The following is a 24,256-nucleotide window of genomic DNA, read 5'->3' on the forward strand; positions in this document are numbered from 1 at the left end:
TAAGATCAACTAGCACACCAGTTTGACATGTCTTGAGTTGAATGAGATAACCAGCCTCTCAGAGCAGGGACTGCCTCTTACAGGGTGTTATAAAAGGTGGCACAATGGAGCCCTTATTCTGTATGAAGATTTGGGGCATTTCACTAATAAGAGAGCCTCCATTTTTAAAATTATTTTTTTGAGATACGAGAACCATTTGTCAGAGATTATGATGGACTATGTGATGTCTTTTGTCCCAATCTCAATGGCTGGATTAGAGAATACTTAACCATAATGAATAACCAGGTGCATAACTGTAGTCTAAAGTCTAAAAAAATCTTGAAGCACTTGACTTACCTATGAGAGCAGACCTCCCTGGACTGATGGTCATTTGTGTTCCTGATGGAGAGGTCAGCACTGAACGAGTGCTGGTCCCAGCACTGGAAAGCACCACTGTCATGTCTTCTAGGTAAGGAAGAGGTCGTGGAGGCTCTGGTAACAGATTGGGAAACTGAAGTGATGAGCAGCACTGCAGTAGAAAATACTCAAAGACATCAAGAACCCCACCACCAGCCGTGCTGCAATATTACCATTTCAGAGGGGTAGTCTAAGCAACTTTGCGTAGCTGCTAAAGGTGTGCTGTGCCTCGTGTCAGTTAAAGTACTAGATAAGCTATTAAAATAACATCTGGATAAGTATGGCTGCAAAATAATAAAAGAAATTCTTTCTGAAGGCTTCTGTGCCATTCTAACTGACCCTTTTCATATGTGATGAAGGTACCTGGCACCAGGAGATACAGCAGCTTGGACGAAAGAGCAAATTTATACAACAGAGAAGCTGAATCAAATGTCCATGGCAGTCAAATTAAAACTTCAAAATGTCTGCCACAACCTGGATCAAGCCCTGATTAAATATGGTTATAACCCTGCCACATCCTGTGGTATCCTTAGGCAGAGTTCCAAAGGACTAAGAGTTCAGAGCTCAAGAGGATCAGTCCATGATAAGAACTGTAGGATTTAACTCTTTACTAACCACATTGCTATTTTAAAAATTGTGTTGCCTGCCATTCCCAATTCCGTCATGGAAAAGATGTGGTATTTGATTTAAGTGAGTAGTGGCTTCATTCCCTTTCAACTACATCATGGCACACACTATGCAAGTTTTTTATTGCTGACCACATTTAGCACCAGAAATACAAGTCATGTATAACTGAACATTTTCATTCCATCAAGGAACTTAAAAAGTCATTTGCTGAAACATAAGCAGCTTGCATAACTCACAGTAACTTTCCATCTTTAAAAACTAAGCCTTTTATAAAGATCAGAAAAGGATTTAAAGATCATGTGGGAGTTTTTATTTATAGGCTGAAACCGAGCTGATTTTTTTTTCAGATTTTTTTTTTAATGCTGAGCTTCAAGAACCAATCTGGATTCACGGGGAAGTCACATGAACATTCATAAAGAGGTTTTAGTGTTGTCTGTGAAACCGAGAAATCTCACTTTAAAATTTCCTTTTGAAGTTGCATCATCCATGGGACCTGTACTCACTCTAGTCATGAAAGATGGATGAGAGCTGTAATGGATGCTTTAATGGTGTTGCACCAAATAACATGGACCAGGTTTCAAAATTTGACACTTCACTATCAAATATACAGAAGCACTTACAAAGTCTGGCTGGATCGTTCGTCTGCCAGGAATGGAGAAATGAAAGACGATGAGTTAGCAGGAAAGGAAACCCCTCTCCCATACATCCAATTACCACCAGGTAACACTTCCACCTATACTTCACAGCTGGCATCATCTTTTCAAGTCACCCACCTGGGCTTTCTGTCTGTTGTTTAGAAACCCAGTAAAAAGTTAACTTTGCCCTTCACTGAACTTGAGAAGTGTTTTTTAAAAGTGCACTAGGTTTATGCACTTGGTAGGTTTGACATGGGTCAGTATCACAGAGCCATGTATGGAAAGACTGCTCAGCAGAGGAAGAGCACTTCACAGGGAATAACTGGCATGATTCTCATTTCCAGAGACCCACTTTAAGAAATGGTTAATAAATGCTTTTCTTAGCTAGCAAATCTGAAAGAGTGAAACTGAATATCTCAGGACTCAGAAGTGCAGTCCCTGTGTTTAGATTTCTCCTTATCCATCTTCTTTTTACCACCAGCTTGTTTTAGGTGATGATGCCTGGAGAACAAATGTAGACTTATTATTTTCTTAGAACAGGTCTGTCTGTATGTCATTCTCTCTTTCCACATCCACTGATTAATTCTGCAGTCTAGATGTGCCAGCAGCCACGTTACTATTGATGTAAGTGCAAAATATGCTGGACTTACCAAGAACCAAGAGCTGGGAGCTTTCAGTTACCTCCCCACGAAGATTGGCTGCCTTGCAGGAGTACAATCCCTGATCTGACAGAGAAACATTTGCAATTAGCAGTAACCCATCACGCAGATGGTGAGCAGAGGGTAGCTTGACCTTGTTCTTAAACCAAGTAACTTCTGCTTCAGGAACGCCTGAAAAAACAGTGACAAAACATAACACAAGTAAGATATAATATTTTTAAACAATGTTATAGTTGCTACAGACAAAACTGTTAAGATAGAACAATTAAAATGAGATTTTAATATGACTTCCAGGTGACATTTTTTGCAGTTTAGAAGTGATAAGTCAACTCTTTCACATTGCCTGCCTTTATGTTTCTTAGATCCCTCTGAGATGAAGCAAAGGAATTAAAACCAAATCAAAGTCTTCCCTTTCAGTGTACCAGAGTTGTACAAGTGAATTCTGAACTAATCACTCTTAAAAGCAAGCCTCTCTTGGATCAGAACAAAGGTTAATCTAGTTTAGTAACCTGTCTCTAGAACAAGCCATAAACTGGTGACTCTCCCAGCATCCCACCAGTTTCAGCTCAGAAACTTTCTGGGCCAGAAGTAGTTTCTGTGCAGTTAGGAGCCCGCCATGGACTTCTCGTCTATTAATGCAGCCAATCTTCCTTTTTGAAATTATGCAAACAACTAGGACTTAAATCTTCAGAAAAGCAGTTTCACTGGTCTCACCAGGAGTCTTCAAATTATTATAGATCCATAACCCATTATAGGAAGAATTGCCTCCTTTTGTGTGCTTGGATCTAAAGTCCACATATCTCTGTTGAGTACTCTCTTGTAAGAATGCGTTCTGATGTGTAGCTGGCAAGACCTCTGGTCTTGCAGTAGATAGCATTGCCTAGGTGTAGGGATTCCTACCTTGATTTAAATGCATACCATGTCAGGTAATTTAGAGTCACTGACTACTAAGCAATTGGTTTATGTGATAAGGTATTAGATGTCTCAGTAGATGGGATAGACCTATGGAGCTGTGCCTGGGAGGAAATGATACTGTGTGGACCCATGGCTGTAAGGAGTAGCACATCACTGATCCTGGTAGCTGTTGCAGTGCACGCTCTCGTATTTGCAGTACTTTCTGTATGAGGGAGGCAGTTAATGTCTTCCACATGAACATGCAGTTCCCTTGTGTCTCCTGCAGATTAAGAACATGTGTGCAGGCAGTTATTCTTAGGTCTCTGCTGCACACCTAAATTCTCCCCTGCATTACATCAGAGCAACGTGTTTCTCTGCCCATTACCAGTACCTTTCTGGTTGTGCCTCCACGTCAAAACCCACTCTACTTGTTGATTCTGTGGCCTTAGCATCAGAAATACCTCACTTGGGCTGTGCTTACTAAGCCTGACCACCCATTTGTCTGTGTTCGTAGTGACTGCCTGGCTGCAGGTGCCTTGATAAGCACATGCAGATGGGAGTGGGAAAATAAGATTTTCCTTATTCTTTCACATCAAAGCATTGTGGCCTTTTTTCCACCTCTTCCGGAGTCACCTAGTGACCTTCCCAAGACACTTTGAATGAATATGTCTGAGCTCAGCAGCCAGGAAGGAAAGCTGAAGACCTGTAAGGGCAGAGGGCCTTGTCCACATTCAGAAAGTAGCATGGAGCAGGCTGTAAAAGACTGCAGGTTTTTTCTCGCCTTTGTTTAAGGGTAAATATCATATGCTAATCTGGACCCTCCATGGCACACCCAGAACGAATCGCTGTTGTCTGTGATGCTGTTTTCCAAAGGCTTGCCCTTGTTTGGGTTGCTACAGCTCAGAATGTTTAAAGCGGTGGGCTGTTGGCCTGTATCTGACTGCACCACTGGGATACGGCCAGTGCACAGCTTTCCATCTGGCTGCTGCTCTGACCCATGGCATGACCATGGCATGACCATGGCATGGGTGGGCTGGCCACCACTTAAAACTTCAATCTGATTTTTTCCAGAACATCCAGGCAGAGTCCTCAGGGGAGTTCAGACATCTGCCAAACAAAAAACAACCCCAAACCTTGAGTTTATTCAAGCCTGCATGTTTGTTGTGTTTCTCTTGTGGAGAATGGAAGTTTGAGAGGTGAGCTCTGGAGAGCAAAGGAGAGAAAATGGAGACTCTTCCAGTTCTGTTGTCCCTGAGATGGAAAAACATATCCCAGTATTTGTCCTCTCAAGACCACCCTAGCAAAGGAATGACCCACTCTCTCTTTCAGTCTAAGCTACTTAGAGTGCACAGGTTTTCACATTATGGCTATTGCTGAACTTACGCGTGGAAGCATAAAGAAATGTAACTCAGGAATAAACAATCACATGATTATAAAATCAGAAAGTTTTCTCCAACGCTAACCAGGGCTTATCTTCTTTTCTTTGTTTTGAATACTAAAATTGGGTAGAGCTTTCAAGCTTTTCTAGAAAACAAAGGAAGGTAAGTGCAAACAATGGGAGAATGGGAAAGGATGAGGAGGGCTCAGAAAGGTAAAGAGGGGGAAAGGGACAATGAGGATTTCATCTGACCACAGTTTTAAAGAGCAGAAACTCAAATGAAATAAATACAGAGAGACAGATGAAGCTAATTTTCTCTGAGATAGCTGCTGAGATAGTCTTACTCTAGAAAGGCAGGTTCCTCTTGTACACACTTCACTAACATAAACAGTAACAAGGGGCTAAAGGTAAACCCCCTCACTGTTAGATATTACTGTTGGGTCTAGGAAAGGTTCACTGTATTCCTGTAAAATGTCCAGAAGCTCTATGTGAATCTTTTTCTCACTGCTTCTCTACAAGGTGTGCTTTTTCTCTGTCTTCAGTGTGAAGTTTCCACGCTAGCAGATTATTTGAAACTAACCTGTACAGCTGTTCCTAAAGTTTGGCTTCATGAAGATGAGCAGTGTATGTCAGTGAGCAGCAGCTTCGTTTTCCTTTATGCTTCCGCCTTTAGTAGCACATGTGAGCCTCAGGACAGGACCAGGAGGCAGCCAGCACTGGCTGAGCAAACATTATGCAGCATTGCCACAAGGGGTAGCAAGAGCCTTTCGATCAGTTTTATTGGGTAACGGTGAACAGAGGAGGACAGAGGTCTGAGTGTGTTTGCCTTGCAGAAACAGTCACAAGAGACTGGAAGTTTGAGGTGTGTCAGGTGGCAACAGAAATCACTTTTCTGGGCAGGCACGACTTCAGGTGGTAAACCCAAGTGTATTCTTCAATTTTCCCCTTCATCACTGTGTGTGTATCAACCACAAAGAGGCTACCTGGGATCTGTAGCAAGCAGAACTGTGCATGCCAATCAAGACAATTTTGCTAAAGCAGGAGCTTTTGGGGAAAGCAATACAAGGATCTAATGGTGACTTGTTCCCAATGCCACAGTATTTTTAAAATAGTGACTAGCATGTTAGAATCTGGTACAACTGATGAACAACTTTGGGTCATAGAGCAAAATACGAACTAGAAAATACAATCTCCAGGATATAGAACAAATAAAGAGAAAAGGAATGGTTAGGACAGTTGAAATAGCTGCAAGCTGAAACATCAGGGAGAGAATAATATACCAGACAGGATGGTAACATATTTTAAGTCACTCTTCCAAATATGTTCAGACTTAGCGGTGTCTAATGATACATGACGCTTTGCAGACAGGTGTCTCTGTTACAAATCTTGTGCACTGATGGATACTATGGAGAAATGTCCTAAGAAGTAAATTTTTGAAATTGATTCCTCATTTCACATCTAACTCTACCTTCAAGAAGAGCTTGGGCCAGACTGATTGAGACTTCTGGTACTTGAATGAATAGCTGCACCAGTTAAGCACTGAAGTCAACACAAAGCTTCCTAGTGATAATGATGGGATCCAGATTGCCCTCGCATCCCATTTGGAAGTGAAATTGCCCCTATCAGAAATGCTGCTGGCTTTCTGAAGCTCGGAGGAAATCCTCCAGCTGGAAGTCACAGGCATCTGCAAGACTCATGAGTGACTTTTGGGTGGAAGTTCCCTTAGGATTAGTTGTGGAGAATTCTGGGATTAACCACAACCACCTAACTATGTTTAAAAAAAAATATTCTTCCACCTCTGTAGTCAAAGTGGTGAAGTTATGTCAAGTAAAATTCTGATTTCAAGCATGAACAAAAACCACAACACCGTCTTTGTGGTATAACCAAAATAGAGTTTCATTCTGACATAACTCATATCAGGAGCCAGTTAAACTCTAGTGCATCCATAGTGATTTTGTTTTCCTTTGTGTTACAGCTAATGTCTATGGATTTCAGCTCAGAACACAGAATACCGTGCTTATGTCTTTCATAAGAAGTTAAAGAGCAATATAAAATTACTCCCTGGGCTCTGGTAATGTTCTCTTTCATTACCTTTTGTTTTTAAGAACACTTCTCCAGGCTTATCAACACCTGACAGCAGCAAGTGTATACTTATGTCCCTTGACAGCAAAAGCAGATTTAGATTATGACATAACTGATCCTTGTACTTAATATTTCTCTTATAAATATTTATTCTGCTGCTACCGCTGACACTCATTAAAGACGTGTCCTTGTACAAGTCAAGGCATCAAGATCCAGCACATGCATGGTCCTATACTACATCGTCCTATACATCACAGTGATAGCCACACAATTTATAATTGTGAGATTAACAGGCAGCAAATTCTTATCTGGAACAAGTCTCAGTTACTAGTGGGAAACTATTAGAAGGAAGAAGAATACAGCTTTATAAAGTTGTTCAAAGAGCTTTTTCTCCTAGATAAGTCTTCACATAATCTCTGGATATGTTAGTTTGCTTTCTAATCATGTTCACTTCATTCTCACACTCTAATTTCCTTTTTATTATCGGATGTTATTGCAGTAACCATTGCACACTAACTTACTATGAAGGGATGGCCATTTCACTGTTAATGCCTCCTGGGGAACTGGCAAACTACATAGCTGTAAAGTTCATCTGCTCTGAAGCAGTCGCTAGGATATGACATATTTGCTGACTGAAGCAACAGTTCATATCCCTCTTCTCCATAGTATAATTCTAAGTATAATAATCAAAAAGGTATAAAAAGGTTGGACAATCACATCCTTGATGCTAAGACAGGAGTTTTGTGCTTATATTAGAAGGAAAATTACATTTACTCTCATGTTCTCTCACAGGTTTTATGAGATGGTTTATTTTCCAGGCATAGGTGAGACAGCTGATCGAAATCATTCTGTTCCTGGATCTCTTCCCATATGTAGCTTTTTTTAATAATGGCTGTTGAATTATTAACATTATTTGTACGAAAACATTACTCTTGTGCCTATAAAATCTGTCTGCTCTCATCAGTCACTCCCTTATTCCCTACGTAACACCACAGCTTGTGATGTAGGACTTTGTCATAATTTCAACAGTATTAATCTCTGGCATCAAACATAGCTGACACTTTCTGTGGAGGCAGTAGGAGAGGATAAACACTGATGGACAAAATTATGATTTTAGAATACCTCTTCTGTATCACAAAAGAATCCAAAATATAGTAAAACTACTAGACAGGAGGAAACATCTTCCTCTCAGAAAAGGCACGGAATCTGTGCCCCTGACCATGCTGTGGTCTCCTCCTGTAGTTTTCTGATGCCATAAGCTGTGACAACTTTGCTCAGCCATATCATGTTCTTTTCATGATGTCTTTACACTGAAGGGAAATGGTTGCATGTCTTAAATCAGCAATTACTGTCTACATCTCTGGGGCCTCCCCAACTGCAGCTGAGAGAACCCTGTGAGAGAAATCCAACATAATTTATGTTTATATAATACTTTTTCCCTCACTGTCAGTGCAGGTGTCTGTGCAGGGGCCTGGGGAAAAGGAGTACAACTTTCATCTCCTCCTGCCTTGAAAGGCACTGGATATCCATCTGATAGCAAGAGAGCGTCTAGTGTCTATGTCAAGATAGCTACAGAATTACTGAATTCACTCCTTCATGAATCACTAGGAGAAATGATACTATATTTCCCTTTCATTAATCCTACTGGGAGCAATTAATAATTTGGGATCCCAGCCTAGTGTTTGCACAGCTATTGTGCATACTTTGCTAAAGAACAGATGACCGAATGGTGAAACTGGAGACAAATACTCTTTTCACTTAAGTATTTGCATAGGGGTGTGGTTGGCAGCACTTGAAGAAGGAAAACTAACAACTACTAAGTGCTTAAAGTGAGCAGGAAGCATAAAAAAAGCAGGACATTTGTATATTTGCAGTGCAAGTGTTTATTTGGATTCATTTGAAGCAGCTGCTAGGGACAAGAAACTAAAGCAAGGGTCTAAGGGACTTCATAAAGGTCTCTACTGCAGATATTTGTGTAACACTCAGCATGGTTCACTTTGTGTTTTATAAGCTGCTCCTTTCCTCTCCCCTTACCTCTCACAGTATGCATAAAAGTGTAATGAATCAAAGGTCTGGCCCTGGGTTTTTAGAGATTTCCCAGCTCTCTTTCTTACCCCACCCCTCTTCCCCATGGCAACACCATTTCCACCAATAGCTGTAGAACTGTAACACACAGATAAGGTCAACCCTTTTTTAGTCACCATTGGAAAGAGGCAAACTGCCATTGTAAGACTGAAAGACATTCAGCTCTTGCTGGATATCAGTTTCAGGGAGGAGCCTGTATCAGCAGAATTCCTCTGAATTCCTGTGTTCCCAAGATGAAAAAAGAAAAATCAGAAAAGGAGTGTACTAACATGCCCTTAATTTGAAAAAAAAACCCCAGAGTTTGGGAGAAAAAGAAGAAACTAATGGGAGTGGACTTTGAAAACTCTATCAAAAGGGAAATGAATCAGTTCATGCTTGTATATTCTCAAGAAGCATCCCCAACAGGTAGGAGTGTGTATCAGTTTTGTTGTACCCACACGATACTGCGTATCTCTAACAAAGGTGCCTGTTGTATTGTCCCAGACCAATTTTCTTAAGCAACTACACTTTTCTTTCTGGTATTGGCAAAAGCAGGACAATTTCTATGCTAAGAATTAATGGAAGCAATGAAGCTTGTCTAAATCCTAGTATCAGTGTGCAGTTTCATCCAGCTACGTGGAGACACCGATTTAGCAAGGAAACCCCCAGAAATTTATAGCCAAGGACACCTGCATGGGAGAACCAAGTAATTTCTCACCTGCAACCTGGCAGTTAATGGTAACATTTGCTCTCTGGATTGTTTTCACTGTGCTTCCAATATCAACAGTGACAGCAGGCGATTCAGTGTTGATCACAGTAGCTCTTGATGCCTTTATCAGTGGTTTTCCTGTAAAAAAGAAGCATCACAGTTCATCAGACCAAGCACACTGGGCTCACATGGCACAGATGGCCTGGGACACTCTGTGTGAAAGTCCCTACACAGGACACGCCGATAAGGGAAAATGCTGAAATGCCACCTGCTCTGTATAATGTTGTTGTGTCTCCAAATTCCACGGGAAAAGCTGTCTTGGAAAAAGAAGAGGCATACGTAGAGTATAGGCAGAATAGTGTTAAAGCCATATGGACATGTGAAACAGCTTAGTCAAGAAACACCAGTACAATTGGAGCTGCAGCAAGATGTTTGCCTGGAACTGCAACCAAAATACCACCCTTTGCCAAAGGTGGTATTTTGCCATATTTGCCATAGAAAAAGGAAGCCTGAGTGATGACTACGGGCACATAAATACCACACGAGGTTTAGAACAACATGCAAGCTGCTTCTGCACATTGATTGTGTTTTCTTTAACCTACAGTGGACATGCTGGGACTGGGAAGACCTGACCGTAACCAGAAAGTTTTCTCATAATGGCTAGCATAAGAAGATGAGGGACATAAACAAGCTCCTTTCTGTCAGATAACCTGGTTTGTTCTATCTAAAGCCTGTGCCAACAGTGTTCTGAATTAACATTGTTCATCTCTGACAGAGGTACCTGCTCTGACTGTGACAAACTTTTCAAATTGTTTTCAGTGTACTCTCAACTTCAGTGGCAGCGAGCAAGTGGGTCAAAGTGTTCTTCTGCCATTGTGGCTATCTATGTGGGGTTAGCTACAGAGTTATCCACCATTGGTGGCTCGAGGATCCTTCTGCAACTCCTTTATAAGAACACTGTAAAGGGTTGCTTACATGACATGGAAGAGTTTAGAGATACTTGGCTCTGAGAGAGGGGAGTGAAGCAGCAGAGGACAGAGCTGTGTTAAGGTGTCCCCCTGTCCCAATCAAAATGCTTGGCATGCAAAGCTGGTGGCAGGAGGGGCAGAACATGATCTGGAACTCTGGTGTTTTTGACTTCGTGTTGTATTTATTCATTTTTATTAAAAAACAAACAAACAAACAAAAATCTATTAACACATTTTTCTCCTCTTTAAATAAACGGTCAGATAAAATAGGTTCAGGAAGAAAAGAAGAAGGTGAGAAAAAGAATTTGGTTTCACTGAGCTCATGAAGAGTCCTGAAAATTTTATTCAGCCTTAACTATAAATAATTCCATATAGCTATGTTTCCAGGGCTTTTAAAAGTTGTCTTTTATCTGGAATTCCTTTCATATCAGTTTGGAGTCTTTTTGGTATTTTAAAAATTTTTATTTTAGTGATCTTAATGCTTAAGAATAGTGATATAAATTTCATTTTATAGTTGAAATATCTTCAAAAGTTTTCATGTTTTGTGGAAAAACCTAAAGAAAAGAGAGAAAAATTCTTTAGCTATTCATGAGCCTTTTCTTTTCCTTATCGGTTTCCACAAGCTCATCAAAAGATTAAAATGTGTTAGCTGTTCAGACCATAAATGAATATCAAAACACTGAGAAAAACTGAAGCATATTCCACTTTTTTTTTTCCATCCGTGTGTTAAACTAATCAGAAAATTCTTCAATGAAATAAGCTTTTAGCCCCACTTCTGATCCCTCTAAAGATGGTTTCAGAGCTTTTCTTTCTCTTTTTTTTTTTTTTTTTGAGAAAGTCCTCCTATTATGCCAAAAAGGTTATTGCTTTGTTCCAAAAAACTGCTCAACATCTCATTTTTATATTTATGGTCTCATTTTATAAGATGTTCAGGTCTTTGCCTTGGATGTGAGATGGAAAGGTATAACATTTTCTAAGCAGAGTTCAGCTTGAGTCTGGGATGCATGAATATTAGTTCATCTAAAAGGTTAAATTACAGTCTCGATAAGAAATTACAATCAAAAAGATAATACTCTTCCTGTACCACAGATATGCTCCTAAAGTTCATTTTATTTTTTTATAGCTTCACAAAAAAACTGTCTTCACAAATTACTTATACAGAGACTATGGCTTTTAAAGTCACTGGAGCAATATGGACAGAATAGCAGTTTTGACTGATGATTTTTTGACCTTAAGTACAGCTTCTTGCTGGTGCAACACAAGAGGGTTACTGAGGAGTTGCTCCTTTTAAAACACTACACTCTCTTCGCAGCAGCACCACTACCCTGCTGCCTGGGATTCAGCAAAAATATTCCTGACTTACAGCAGTGTTAAAAGGCTCATTTTTGCCTACATGTAATATGTCACTCTGATGCAGATCCTCCTTTTCCACTCTGGTGGATTCAGTTGTTCTCCTTTTAAAGGACAGTCTCTTTCCAGTTGGTTCATTGATCATCAGAACTTCACCACTTGCCACAGCAGCATTCTTAGATTTTCTTTATGCTCCTCTCACCTGAATTTTTCTCTGTGTTTGGTGTAAAAAACTCAAGCTCATCAACAGCTCTTCCTTCCTCTAATCGTACATGGGTACATTGGCAGCTGATGGTCACTACTCCCACACTGGAGGCCTCCAAATGCTTCCACATTCTGAAGCAGTGAAATGAAGAGGTCTGAAAAATCAATAAGCTTTCTAGCCTTCCTAATGTGTTTCCTTTTGCCCTAGTGATAAATAGGATCTTCCTTTTCTAAGACATTTCTGCTTTTTCATAGTCCTTAGCTGTCTGTTCTGTCCCTTTATCTTACTGAATGGCTCCTCATTCACGTTTTTTGCTCTGTCCTTCCCTTAGTCCTGGAGTAGTCGTGAGCCTGCTGATATTGCCTACCGATGAACCTAGAAGAAGATGTATTCATGTACGACTTCCCATTTCCCTTGGCTTATATTTGGTTGAATTTCATTTAGAACTGAAATCTAAACTAACAAAGAACACTTAGTCTGCTTTAGAGTTCAAGCATTACTTGGGATATATACACAAAGAATTTAATTTTTTGTGAATTTCTACTTTCCAGCAGTTGAAGCGTGTCAGTCATGCTTGTGATATGGTGGATTGTATACAATAACAGGGCTTGATGTGCAAGGGGCTGGCTCCTCAGCTCTGGTATTTTTCAGGCTTGCCTAATGTACATCTGAATAAGTCCTTCGATCAGCCTGTTAGACTTGAAGAGATCAGAGAACCATACAAACTGGGAGGCTTGGACCAAGCTGCCCATATAGACTGTGAATAACCAGGATGAGCACTGTCCTGACATCATGTCAGATGCAGCAAGTGCGAAAAATCATCGATCTTTGTAGAAATCCACAAATCTCACAAAATGTCTGTGAAAGTTAGATTATACCTCAGGGTTTTACGGAGTTCACACCGTGTGTTTTCACCAGTGTACCTCTGTTGGCCAACTCTGCCCACACAGCATCCACAGCCATCTGTTCCCCCACAAACAATTCCTGTCCAGAATAACAGACGTGGCAGGGACCATCCTGCAATCACAAAGAGCAAACTATTACCTGCTAGAGTGACAGCAATGGAAACTGAGTCAGATCCTATGGCATTGGACGCATTGCAAGCATAGAAACCCACATCAGCTTCCACAGGTGCTAGAATCTGCAAGGAGTCATCAGGCTGAAGTAGCACCCTGGAGTAAAACAGAAGGAAAGAAGTAGTAGTTTCTTGTTTGTGTGAGCATGAATACATTTACTTGGAATTTTTCAGGTTTAGATAATTTTTTTAATAGTTCAGGCCTTTAGGTTATATTTTAAAATCTGTTAAGAAATTTAAAGCCTTACACCAAGACCATGAGATGTGATTGATTTAATTAAATTTTAATCTCATTCCCAGATCTTCCACTGCTAGCGTGTAGTAGAGAGATTGCTAAGGACATCTACCCATGATTTGTGAAACCTTCTCCTCCCCCTCCTGTATGATGCTGAATGAGTTGCCTAGCCTACCCACCTCCCAGTCCTGCAAAGTAAGCAAAAAGTAAAAAAGTATCAAAAGTAAAGAAAAAAATATATTACTGCAGGTGAAAAATAATGAAACATGCTGAAGCTAGACAGAAAGAAGTGAACCATAGGCTCAGTGTCAAAGCCTGAAATAGGCTCCAAATTAGTTGATTGCTGGACAGTTGGTACAAACTCAACACTTTTCACTGCTCCCAATAGTGAGTGAAGACAGAGAGGAATACTCAGCTCCTCCTTAGGTTTTTCCTTCTTTTTTTTCTTTCTTCTGCCAGTAAGATGAGCCTACCATTATCTCAGTGTATTGCCCATGGTTAAATGGGATGAATATGGCCTTAGAACACTTACAAACTGCTTCTTTTCAAGGTCTGGTTTTGCAGTGGTAAAACTCCATCACATCCTGACATATACTTGTTTAAGTAAGAATTCAGTCCATGGGCTTTTGTCAATGTTTACGTATCTGTATTTTCAACACAGTGTATTTCATTATTATTTCCCTTTCACTTAATTTTTTTGTTTGAAACTGTTGATGAAACCTAATGATAAATTATATTCTCATAAACAACTTTCAGCAGCTGTTGTACGTAAACTGTTCATTGAAGCTGTGATTGACATTGACAAGGGTGAAAGTGAAGTAAAGATATCCCTGTAGAACACATGCAATAAAAGCCTGCTCACAGGTTCTGGAATTGATGAATTTCTTTCCAGTCCCACCCTCCCAACGAAAACTATTGTCTCATAGACAGCAGATACCTGAACTTTGCACAACACTGTGGGTGGTGGATCTCTAAAACAAACCAGATTAGGGCCACCCATCTAAATCTACTACAGGAAAAAATCCAGAGTTAAAATTATTTTTTTGACCTTTTCTTGAGTAATGATAATAATTTTTTGTTATAAAGATCTGCCTTTTGTGTACCAAGTTTTGCAATTGCCTATAAAAATGCACATTTACAAAATAAACATTAATAATTTTTAAATTTCACCTTTGCTTTCACAGAAAAAAAGTTCTAATGGTTAAAAGAATTCGCTTCCCACTTCTGCTTTTGAGGATATTTTACTTCTTACCACTTAGTCATAAGCAGTGTGGACTTCTAGCTAGCCGCTGCTAACAATGCCAGCAACTAAATTTATTTACTTATGAAACTAGTGTTAGCATGCATCAGTGTCTCACACATAAATTGTTTAGTTTAACACTGACCAGTTCAATTTCTACATGGAATTCATTAGAGCTTTAATGAGAGCTATAATTTGTTCCAAGTTATAGTAGTATATAACAGATAAAAGTTGTGCGTGTTCTTCCCATGTGTACAAACACAGTACGTATGCTGATCAGTTAGTCCTACATCAAACCCCTACAACCCCCTAAAAAAAGTTTTCAGAAATGTTTCTGTCACATTCATGTTGAGGAAAGACCTTGCTTAATACTGCACCTGTAAAACACAAGAGATAATTTTTTTTGTTATTAATCAGCTCTGTTGATGTAAATGTCAGTTTAAGACACTTCAGAATCCAGCACAAATATTTTTAGAAATAGAAATAGGCCATGTGTGGTACCTGCCTTTAAAACACATGAACTCCAATGCAGCTCCATCTTACTATGTTATTAACCCAAGTTTTAATATCCTCCTCTAGAAGCAAAACTAATGTCCTCTTCTTTTCAATAATTCTTTCTGTTATTTATGTGTCGCAATTTGGCATAGTTGCTTTTCTTGAAAGCAGACCTCTTATTATCCCTCTTTGTATAGAATGATTTTGGCTGGATTCCCTATTTGCTCATAGATTGCTATTTTTGTTAGGTATTGAGTTGCTTGTTAGTGATGAAAGAAATACCAGGTGTAGCAACTCTTTCTGTCAGCAGCATGTCTTCAGAATCTCGTTTATGGACTTAAAATAATACAGCTTGGTGTTTAATCAGCCTCATCCCAGTTGCTCCAGATCTCATTATCTCCAAGATGAAAATGTATTTTGCTGGACCTACATCAGTGACTAATTCAAATGGCACCTTTCAAACACCTACTGTTTATGTTATACTTCATGTCCACTTATAAAATACATATCTGCTTCAGAGCAGTTGAATTATCAAGTACCAGTGGGTTTCCAGTCATGGAAATTACAGCATATTTGCAAGGCTTGCTAAACAATGCATAAATCCTTTAAAGATTTTTCACTTTAAAAAGTGATTCCTGAGGAAGTTAATCTGCTTGTCTTTGAAAGAAAACATTTTCCATCATTTACAGAAGTCTCCATACTTCAGTGTAGATACTGGCAGGGTCTGAAACTACATTAAAAACCCCCAAATTTTTGTGATAGTACCTAGACTAAATCTAAAGAAATTAAGTTTTGCAACTGAGGACATATAGTAGGAGTTGTAAATACTTTCAGGTGGATGGAACAGCTCATGGAAGGAGGCAATGGGAATAAAACCATCTGTTGCAACATCAGTGGTACAGACAAAATCCACAGCCACAATGCATGAAACTACATGTCTTTGTCTCAATATTTGGTAATACACAACACAGATGGTTATCGCAACCTAAACCCAGCAGTCTACACTCTAAAAAATTAGAGTACAAATCAGATATAACCAAAACCTCAGTATACTTAGTAAGGCATGAGCTGAGGGAGAGCTGTCTGATTTTCCTCACCAAAAGTGTGTGTTTTTGATATTGTTACAGGTAGGCCCATCTGTATTAATTTTCTTATTCCTGTTGAGGCAGAGGTGGTTTGGAAAATTGGTTTATTTTCTCCATTCAGTGGCTGGCAACATAGGAAGAAAAGCTGTGGAGCTGAAAGACAGCTTAGGCACACCAAACACTACTGCATGCAGATAGCATTGCAGTTTACAGAAGTGCAGTCAGACGGCTTAAACTGTGGCTTTCATTTACACAGCTGATTGGCAGCCAGCAAGAGCATTCTGAGCCAAAACCATAATACTGCTGCTAAGAACCCAGCAAAACATCCACAATCCGATTTTTATAAACACCATGATTTCTAAATTTCCATTAACTCCAAAGTGACAAATGCTGAGTATCTCTGAAGCTGAGAGTGCTGCCCTACTTCCTCCTCTGCCCCCAACTGGGAGGAACTATAAAAAGTAGAGAAGGAATTTCTTAAAGTGGAAACAGCCTCAACGTTTAAAGAAAGAGTTGTCAATGAATAATGCTCCCAGCTGGCAAATAAGCTGTACTTCCCTGAGTCTTTCTAAGTGAAATTTTGAGGATATGTATTTGTCTGATAAGTCAGAAATATAACATATTTCTATTATTGTTATTTCAGCCAAACTGAATGGGGGAAAAAAAGGCTGAAAGGCATGGTAATTAAAAACTAAAATTTTAAAAAAAATCCAAACTAAAATGTTAGAAATATTTTTATTGTCAGCTGCATGGATCTGCCTGTTGCTACACTGTGGCTGCTTATATGGTGTGAGATAAACCTGCAATTTTCTCATGAGTTCAGTGTCCAGCATTAACCACATGTGGACTTTATGTAACTTCCATTCCCTTTCAAGCATACCACAGAAATTGAAGTAATTTCAAGCAGAGAAAATAAAAATACCTTAATGGCCCAGTTCCAGCAGGATGTAACCACTGGCAATGAAACTCTATATATGAAACTTTTGGGGGGCCATGAAGATATTTACACTCTCACCATGGAATATGGCCAAATAATGGTATACTATGGACCCAGATCTTGATTAAGGTTGCATGTGATATCCAGAAGAGATACATTCTTGCTCTTAGTATTCCCTTTCCCTGTAAAAGTTACCATGTTTTGTGTGAAACCTAACACATGTACTTGCCTTCAGACACAGAAAGACAAGAACCAGGAAATCCAGTACATTAAAGAAACAATGACTTTGGAGTGATTTCGTTGCCAAAGTGAGAAAGGAGCTAATAAACTGATTGTATATATATGCAGAAGGAGAAATTGTACCTAAATCAAGACTTTACTGGATAATTTGCAGGCACCACACTTGCCTTAACTCCATCTTTTCTTGTTTCCCAAACTGACCTTATGACTAAATTCAGATGACTTAACTGAGGTTCAGTATCTTGTGCAGAAAGAGCTGCTAGTAGACCCCCAGACTGCTTTGTTGTACCATGTTGGTTAATATAACTGCCTCTTACACTCTCTGCCTATCCTTATATACCATTTTCTCACAGAATAGAACCACAGTATAGAATCTTAAGTATACACATGGGAAAAATGTATGTTATCAACACAATTAAGCATGTAACTGGCATAGAAAACAATCTCTTTTTGTGTACTTTTGCACACAAATTAATAATGTGGAATGATTGCCACCTGAGTTTTATCCTGGAGCAGTTTTACACACATATATGTTTGTGGAAAACAGAAGCCTCACTTCCACCATCTTCTGCTACAACAATCATGTCAGACAGACCCTGCTGGAGCACTGTGAGAAATGCAAATCGTATCTCCAACAGATAGTAATAGCAATAAATAATATTAAATTTCCACATCTCAGAACCAATCTTCATAGCAAAAACCTCAAATTTCAGATGGGAAAATATAATAAGAATCCCAGCCTTCAGAAGTGGAGTGCTTGGCTGACTGCATTAGGCACTGATCTACTTTACTACTTTAGAAACCCTTCTTTTTACTTACTGAAACAGAAGTAAAGCTCCTGTTTGCCACACCAGACTGACCTAGCACTCAGACCTTGCTGCAGAGTTATAGTGCCCTGTTTGCCACTTCACATGTGTTAGTCCTTCTTTCTGCTATGAAATCAGACTACAGCAAAATGTGGTTTTGTCCATGGAACTGACAGGCAGCAAAACATGGAAACTGAAGAATGAAATTATTAAGTATTTTCTTAAAAGTTAAATAGCATGTTTTACCTATCATTGTATTTCACCTCCTCTCCATTCTTAGCCCAGCTGATAGTGGGCTTTGGGTTTCCCACTGCTTCACAGTGAAGCAGCACACTCAGTGTGCCACTGGCTAGGACCACTGTCTGTCCCAGGTGGGTAATAACCTCTGAAGCAGAAAGCTGTTGTGCTGCTGAAAACTTTCGGAGGATGGCAGGCTTCTGATGAGGTCTGCGTAAGCTGGTTGCCAGGTCTACAGAAGTAGGAAGATCTGCTTCCGCAGATGATGTTCTCAGAGAGCTGGTAAATCCAGAAACATGTCTGTGAGGCTGGTACCTCACCGAGGTTGAATCTGCCCTTTGCCCTGGCGTTTTGAGGACAGATTCCTGGTGCTCCAAGTAGCTCTTGAAAATATCACGAGCTAGCTGCACAAGCAACTGCTCAGTGTAGACATCTTTAAGCTCCTCAGACTGTTGAGACAAATTCCTTATGATTTCATCCAAGCGTTTCTGCTCTGTGAACATAGTAAATGGCAGACTATACTCCTGACTACGGTCTTCCTCTGAGGATACATTTCTCTCTGTGGACTCCTGGGCTTCCCAGGTCTCCAGATTTTCCCCTGGCCAGCCTCTGTGCTGTAGCAGCCTTGAGACAATATCGTCATACCACCTGCTGGGGTGCGCAAGATGCCCTCGCTTTTCAACCTTGCTCCCGTTGAAGAGAATCCCGTTGATATGTTTCTCCTCTGTTTGCAGGGCTTCACTGAAGCTGGCCTTTCTCATGGCCTCTTCCTCCCTAATACTGGTTGGCTGCCCAGCAACAACCTTCTTATTACTTCCAATTAGTTTAATTACAAAATGCTCCCGGGCTGGCCCTGCTGTACAGGTGTATGTCCCGATGTCTGACGTCTTCAGACGATGGATTTTGATGTACCCGTAGGGCGCAATGGTGATGTGACCTGAGCTGACAAGCCTCTTGTCATCCTTTTCCCAAGTGATCATTGATTTCCGGAACCTCCTTGTAGGGCATCGGAGAATAACAGAGGTTTTGGGTAGCAGGTAGGCATACCCACCCACAATAAAATGTAACTTCTTCTGCTTCCTTGTCTGGATGTAAACTTTCTTTACAGCCATAATATGTGGGCTTTGCTTATGAGCTGGCCTGTTGTGCCCTGGAATATCATTAATACTATTAGTATGGGATACCATTAAACAAAAAAAGCAGTTTACTTTGGTGTGGGCAGCATCTTACCCATTGGACAGTAATGGGAGAAATTGGCCACCAACTGCTGAATATTAAGCTGGAGCAATCAAAACAAGAGGAATAACAAGGTATACTGTAGGAATGCAAAAATAGTCCCGCCCAGGGTACATGCAGAAACCAAAGAGCCAGGGACAGAAGCTTCATGGGAGGGAGAAAATTTGAGTGGAAATGTAGTTCTTATTGTTGAAGTATTTAAACGAAGATTGTTGCTTAATAAATACATTCAAAAGACTAGTGACTACCATCCAAACCCCCAAAGGCAGCATGACCTTGCAGGTCACAGCAGTAAGGAAGAATGAAAGTACTGCTACCTCAGGGAGTAAGATCTGAGAAAACAAAACTGTCTGGACTAGGGTGAAAAACACAGTACAATTAAAATGCACTAGTAATGTAATGTAATGTAATGTAATGTATTCTATTCTAGTCTAGTCTAGTCTATTCTATTCTAGTCTATTCCATTCCATTCTGTTCCAGTGTGTCCTTCCAGTTTCCAGACCTCTGTGACAGAGATCTTTGTTATGAAGATCTAAATAAAGCAGCATAAGTATATTATTAGTTAACACTTACGCAACATTTGGTCCCAGCTTTGGTTCTAAATGTCAGTTCTTTTCTCCCTGACATACCCAACATTTAGCATTTTCAGAGTTCACAGTCAGACTTAAGCTGAAGCTGGACTGACTTTCAAACTTTTGCATATTCAGTTTGCTTTCTGCAAGCCAGGGAAGGACACACAGAGAGACTACTGCTCTCATGAAGGGTAACAACAAATGTGTCAAATATCAACATAACATACACCTAACTTATGCTGCATGGTTCATTAGAAACCCCATGTTGTGGAAGGTTCTGGGTGACATAATGAAATAGTATGTCTTTACATGATCCAAACAAAATCCCTTACCAACCATTTTCTTTGCAAGTGTTCTAGCAGAGAACACTTGCAGACAGTTTATTTGCATCTTCCCTCAGGCTGCTGTGCTGTATCTCTGACCCTGTACATTCCAGTTGTGAAATTTATATCTAGACTTGGATCAGAACTTTGAGCCAGTTCTTCCAGAAACTAGTAGCTTCCTTCCAGCACATTGGCTCAGATCCAGCTCCAACAGTAAAATTTATAGCTCTTATCCACTAGCTTGCCTTATTACTAAACAAAGCCTCCTTGTTCACAGACAGAAAAACTCAGCAGCAGCAGCAGCCACTCTGCAAGACTAAGTAACACTAGTGCAAGAGAAGGTTATGGAACAGGTGACAGTATGGATTTCTTAGTGATGGACATCCAAGGCTCCTTTCCCCAGACACTCCCAAACACCTTTTCCACCTACTTGCACAGGTGCCTAGTGCACAGGGTCTGATCAAGGATGAGAATGGCAAAGGTGAGCACAGTGAGGAATTGATGATGACAAACCCCCCGGTTTTCAGCATCTTTCTGCAAATGGCATTTCGGCTCTGGATGCCCTCTCCACAGCTCACTGAACACTAGGAACAGAATAAGAAACATTATGAACAAAGTGTATTAAATGCAAATGGGTGCTCCTTGTCACACACACCCTCTCACCTCCCATATCCACATTGCATACTCATAACATGGTATACAGATCAGTTACAGCTTTCAAAATGTCGCAGTGGAATAAAGCAGAGCAGCACCTGGTCATTCAGTTATACAGAGTGCAGGCACAGTAGGAAGATGAAACATGAAGTATTTTCTGTTTCTTGAGGCTTTGAAACTTCCCACAGTCCCTTTAGCTTTTTTTTTCTTTCTCTCAGTGTCCCTTGTTTTAAAGGTACTGTGCTATCGTACAAAGCCTGTCTTTAATCTTTGTTTCTATATCTGTGTCTGCTGCCTGGAAAAACCCAAGCTCACAGCCAAGAGCAGACTACATTGAGTTGCACTTCACAGATACATCCAGTTCTGCTAAAATCTGGCTTAAACTTTTCTTTGAGCTTTACTGTTGCAGATCTATTAGAAAAAATAAACGTATGACTGTTTTGGATACCATTAAGTTACCTTACCCTGGTACTTGCCACATGGCTTAGACAAAGGAGTATTAAACACTTTAATACCAGACTGTGGTGCTCAGTGCACAGGTGGGCATTGTTTGATGGAATTCAGCATGCTTATTTTATGTCATGTTTATGTATACAGCATCACAGAAAGTGAGAATACAGGTGTGTCATTCCACTAGGACCCAGGCAGCAGTCTGTAAAGGTGCTGGAAAGTGGATTGAGTGCTTTAAAGTTAGTAGCACAAAGATAGACATGCACTTCTGTTACATGTAGGTGTCTGTGTGGTAATGGGAATAGGTGATGAAGAGAGGAGGAGAAAACTCACCAAGGATAAGAAGAGCAAAAATAGCAGCATTACAAGAGGCTCATAAGGATAAGAGAAGCAAAAACATAGCAGTGAAATGAGGAGAGAGTGAAATGAGATTTTAATAAATGCCAATATGCAGAAATGTGAGTTGTACAGATGTCAACATAACCATGGAGCAACTTCTTGTGAAGTAGGACAGATTTGGACTACAGTCACAATCTTCACTGCCAGAATAGCTATGTGTCTTCTGGCAGCACACTCCATGAGAACATTCCCTTATTTGAGTAAAATGTTAAGGTAATTCAACATATGAAGAGTCCAGGTGGGACCACTCTGTGAGGTGACATGTTCCTTTAATCGCTAAGACTGTTTCCACCTTCTTCCATGAAAGAACTTGAAGAGTGGTGGCAGAGATTGCAAGATGGGGAATGATTTTCATGCTTATTGGCATTAAAAGGTCAAATTATATTTTCAGTTATACTGTCATAAGCATAAAGGGAATTTTTCTTAAACCATATGGAGTCAGAAAGGGAGCCTGGTGAAGTGTGAGAGACTTCAGTAGAGTGCATTTATTTTGCCATCTCTAAATTGAATGAAGGAAGTAGCTAGCTAACATTGCAAAAGCTGTGTCCTAGAGTGAAAGAGGCTTGGTTTGTAATGGTTATAGCAGCCTGCAGGAATCTCTTTCTGCTCTGCATCACAGCAATAAGTTGGAGGGGCCCCAGGAGGAAACAAGTATTGACATTCAACAGCCAGGCTTTGGGAAGAAAACACATTCAGCAAGAGGGAGTAAAGTTTGCTCTTTGTTGATGCCTTGGATGAACACAAGCACAGGTATGGACAGAGGCAGGGATTTATTGTTTACACCAGAAGGGAAGTCCTAATGGTTTGTCTGGATGGGTGAACCACATCTGTGGAGGCAATCTCCGAAGAGGAATGTTGAGCTAGTGTCCTACCAGAATGATAAGGACAGATTACAGGACAAAACTGGGCATAACATGCTTTGTGAAGTCTGAGCTCATTTGGCTTCTCTATTCCAAGTGACTGAGAAGCTTCATTGCCAAGAACAGCACAATACTCATGTATCAAACACCATACCTCTGTCCAGTGAGAAAGAAGCCACTCATTGGGACAATCCTCATTTTTGCAGGCTTGTTGGATAACTGGCCTTGGTGTGGAGCAGAAAGTTTCTGGCAGCTCTATCAAGCTTCCATCTGCCAGGCGCTGCTTACAAAGTGTATCTCGCTTCTGAACACCACTGCCACATGTCTGCGAACACTGTGGGAGATGAGAGTCAGACACCTTATGTCACACTTACACCATGGCAACTTGCAGCAAAAATTACTTGTGAATTTGGGTAGGAATCAGCACTCAGTTTCGGTCAAATAGAAAATATTAAAAAAACTATCTGGAGATGTCAAAGCAGACTTCTTTTAAAAACATCCAAAATATTTTGGAAAGTGGAAGAAGTTTATTTTGGTATTATTTAGAAAAATTGCTTCAGTACTTTCAAAATGTTCTGTTTTCAGGAATTTATACAAAAGACACCAAAACAATGGGTCAGAACTGTAGCATGAAGATGGAAAAGTTGTCCTTTCCTGTAACAACCAAGAGAAAAAATGAGACACTTGCATGTGATGCAGAGGATCTACATGCTAGTGTCTCTTTCTGAGCTCTGACTATGCTATTGACAGTGCCAGAGAGAGTGGAAATCTTCTCCAGCAGCAGCAGGTGATTCAAGACCTTAATTTCCAGGATTTGATTATGCATATTAGAAAAGAGTAGCTATGAGATTAGAAAAGAGTAGCTATGAGGTAAATAGCTTGAACTAGATACTCAAATTTAGCTTGTTAAAAAAAGGTTTGTATTAGCAAGAAAAACAAGTGGATAAATTTGAGACTGTGATAAATAACAATTTCCCCTATCATTTTGCTTTTCCTTCCTTTTGTAATTTTCTCATTTCTTGTTTCTGTCCTACATGAGGCTTATTACTAGAGCAGCTCAAAACTTAACTGCCCAGCCTAGAATTCCTGTCCTTGAAGGCTTCTTGCACTATGGTATTCCTCTGATTTTTAGTTCATGTGAAATCTGTATATCAGATGCAATCTGTGGTTAGTCTCAGTAATTGGTTTATCATGTTAATGTAAAAAATCATTAAATATCCATGTAGCCTTTTTGTATTTTTGTATGCAGCTGTAATGACAGCAGTGTGTACTCTTTCCACAAGATAAGGTTTGAAACAAAGTAAAATGGAACGATTAATATCCAGAGAACCCACTTCCCCTCTCTCTTTAATGTAAATGTGCCTCTCTGTATCCATATTATAGCCAAGCAGAGCAGGAAATTTAGAACAAAGAGATTTAATAATTTTCATAGAATCATAGAATCC

General features: G+C 40.0%; 1 protein-coding gene across 1 annotated transcript; it reads right to left on the minus strand.

Annotated features, from left to right (window-relative positions):
• Positions 1-307: 307 nt before the first annotated feature.
• Positions 308-23,145, minus strand: LOC103774638 (ADAMTS-like protein 1; the record flags this gene model as incomplete). The annotated part of the gene is made up of 7 exons (XM_008942051.1): positions 308-471; positions 2,309-2,488; positions 9,454-9,582; positions 13,012-13,139; positions 18,327-19,467; positions 20,879-21,032; positions 22,966-23,145. Coding segments are annotated over 7 exons (2,076 nt in total), but the record flags the coding sequence as incomplete, so codon positions are not given.
• Between the last annotated feature and the right edge of the window lie 1,111 nt (positions 23,146-24,256).

The sequence above is a fragment of the Merops nubicus genome, unplaced genomic scaffold (assembly GCF_000691845.1).
Source record: "Merops nubicus isolate BGI_N331 unplaced genomic scaffold, ASM69184v1 scaffold52836, whole genome shotgun sequence".
Taxonomy (NCBI): Eukaryota; Metazoa; Chordata; class Aves; order Coraciiformes; family Meropidae; genus Merops; species Merops nubicus.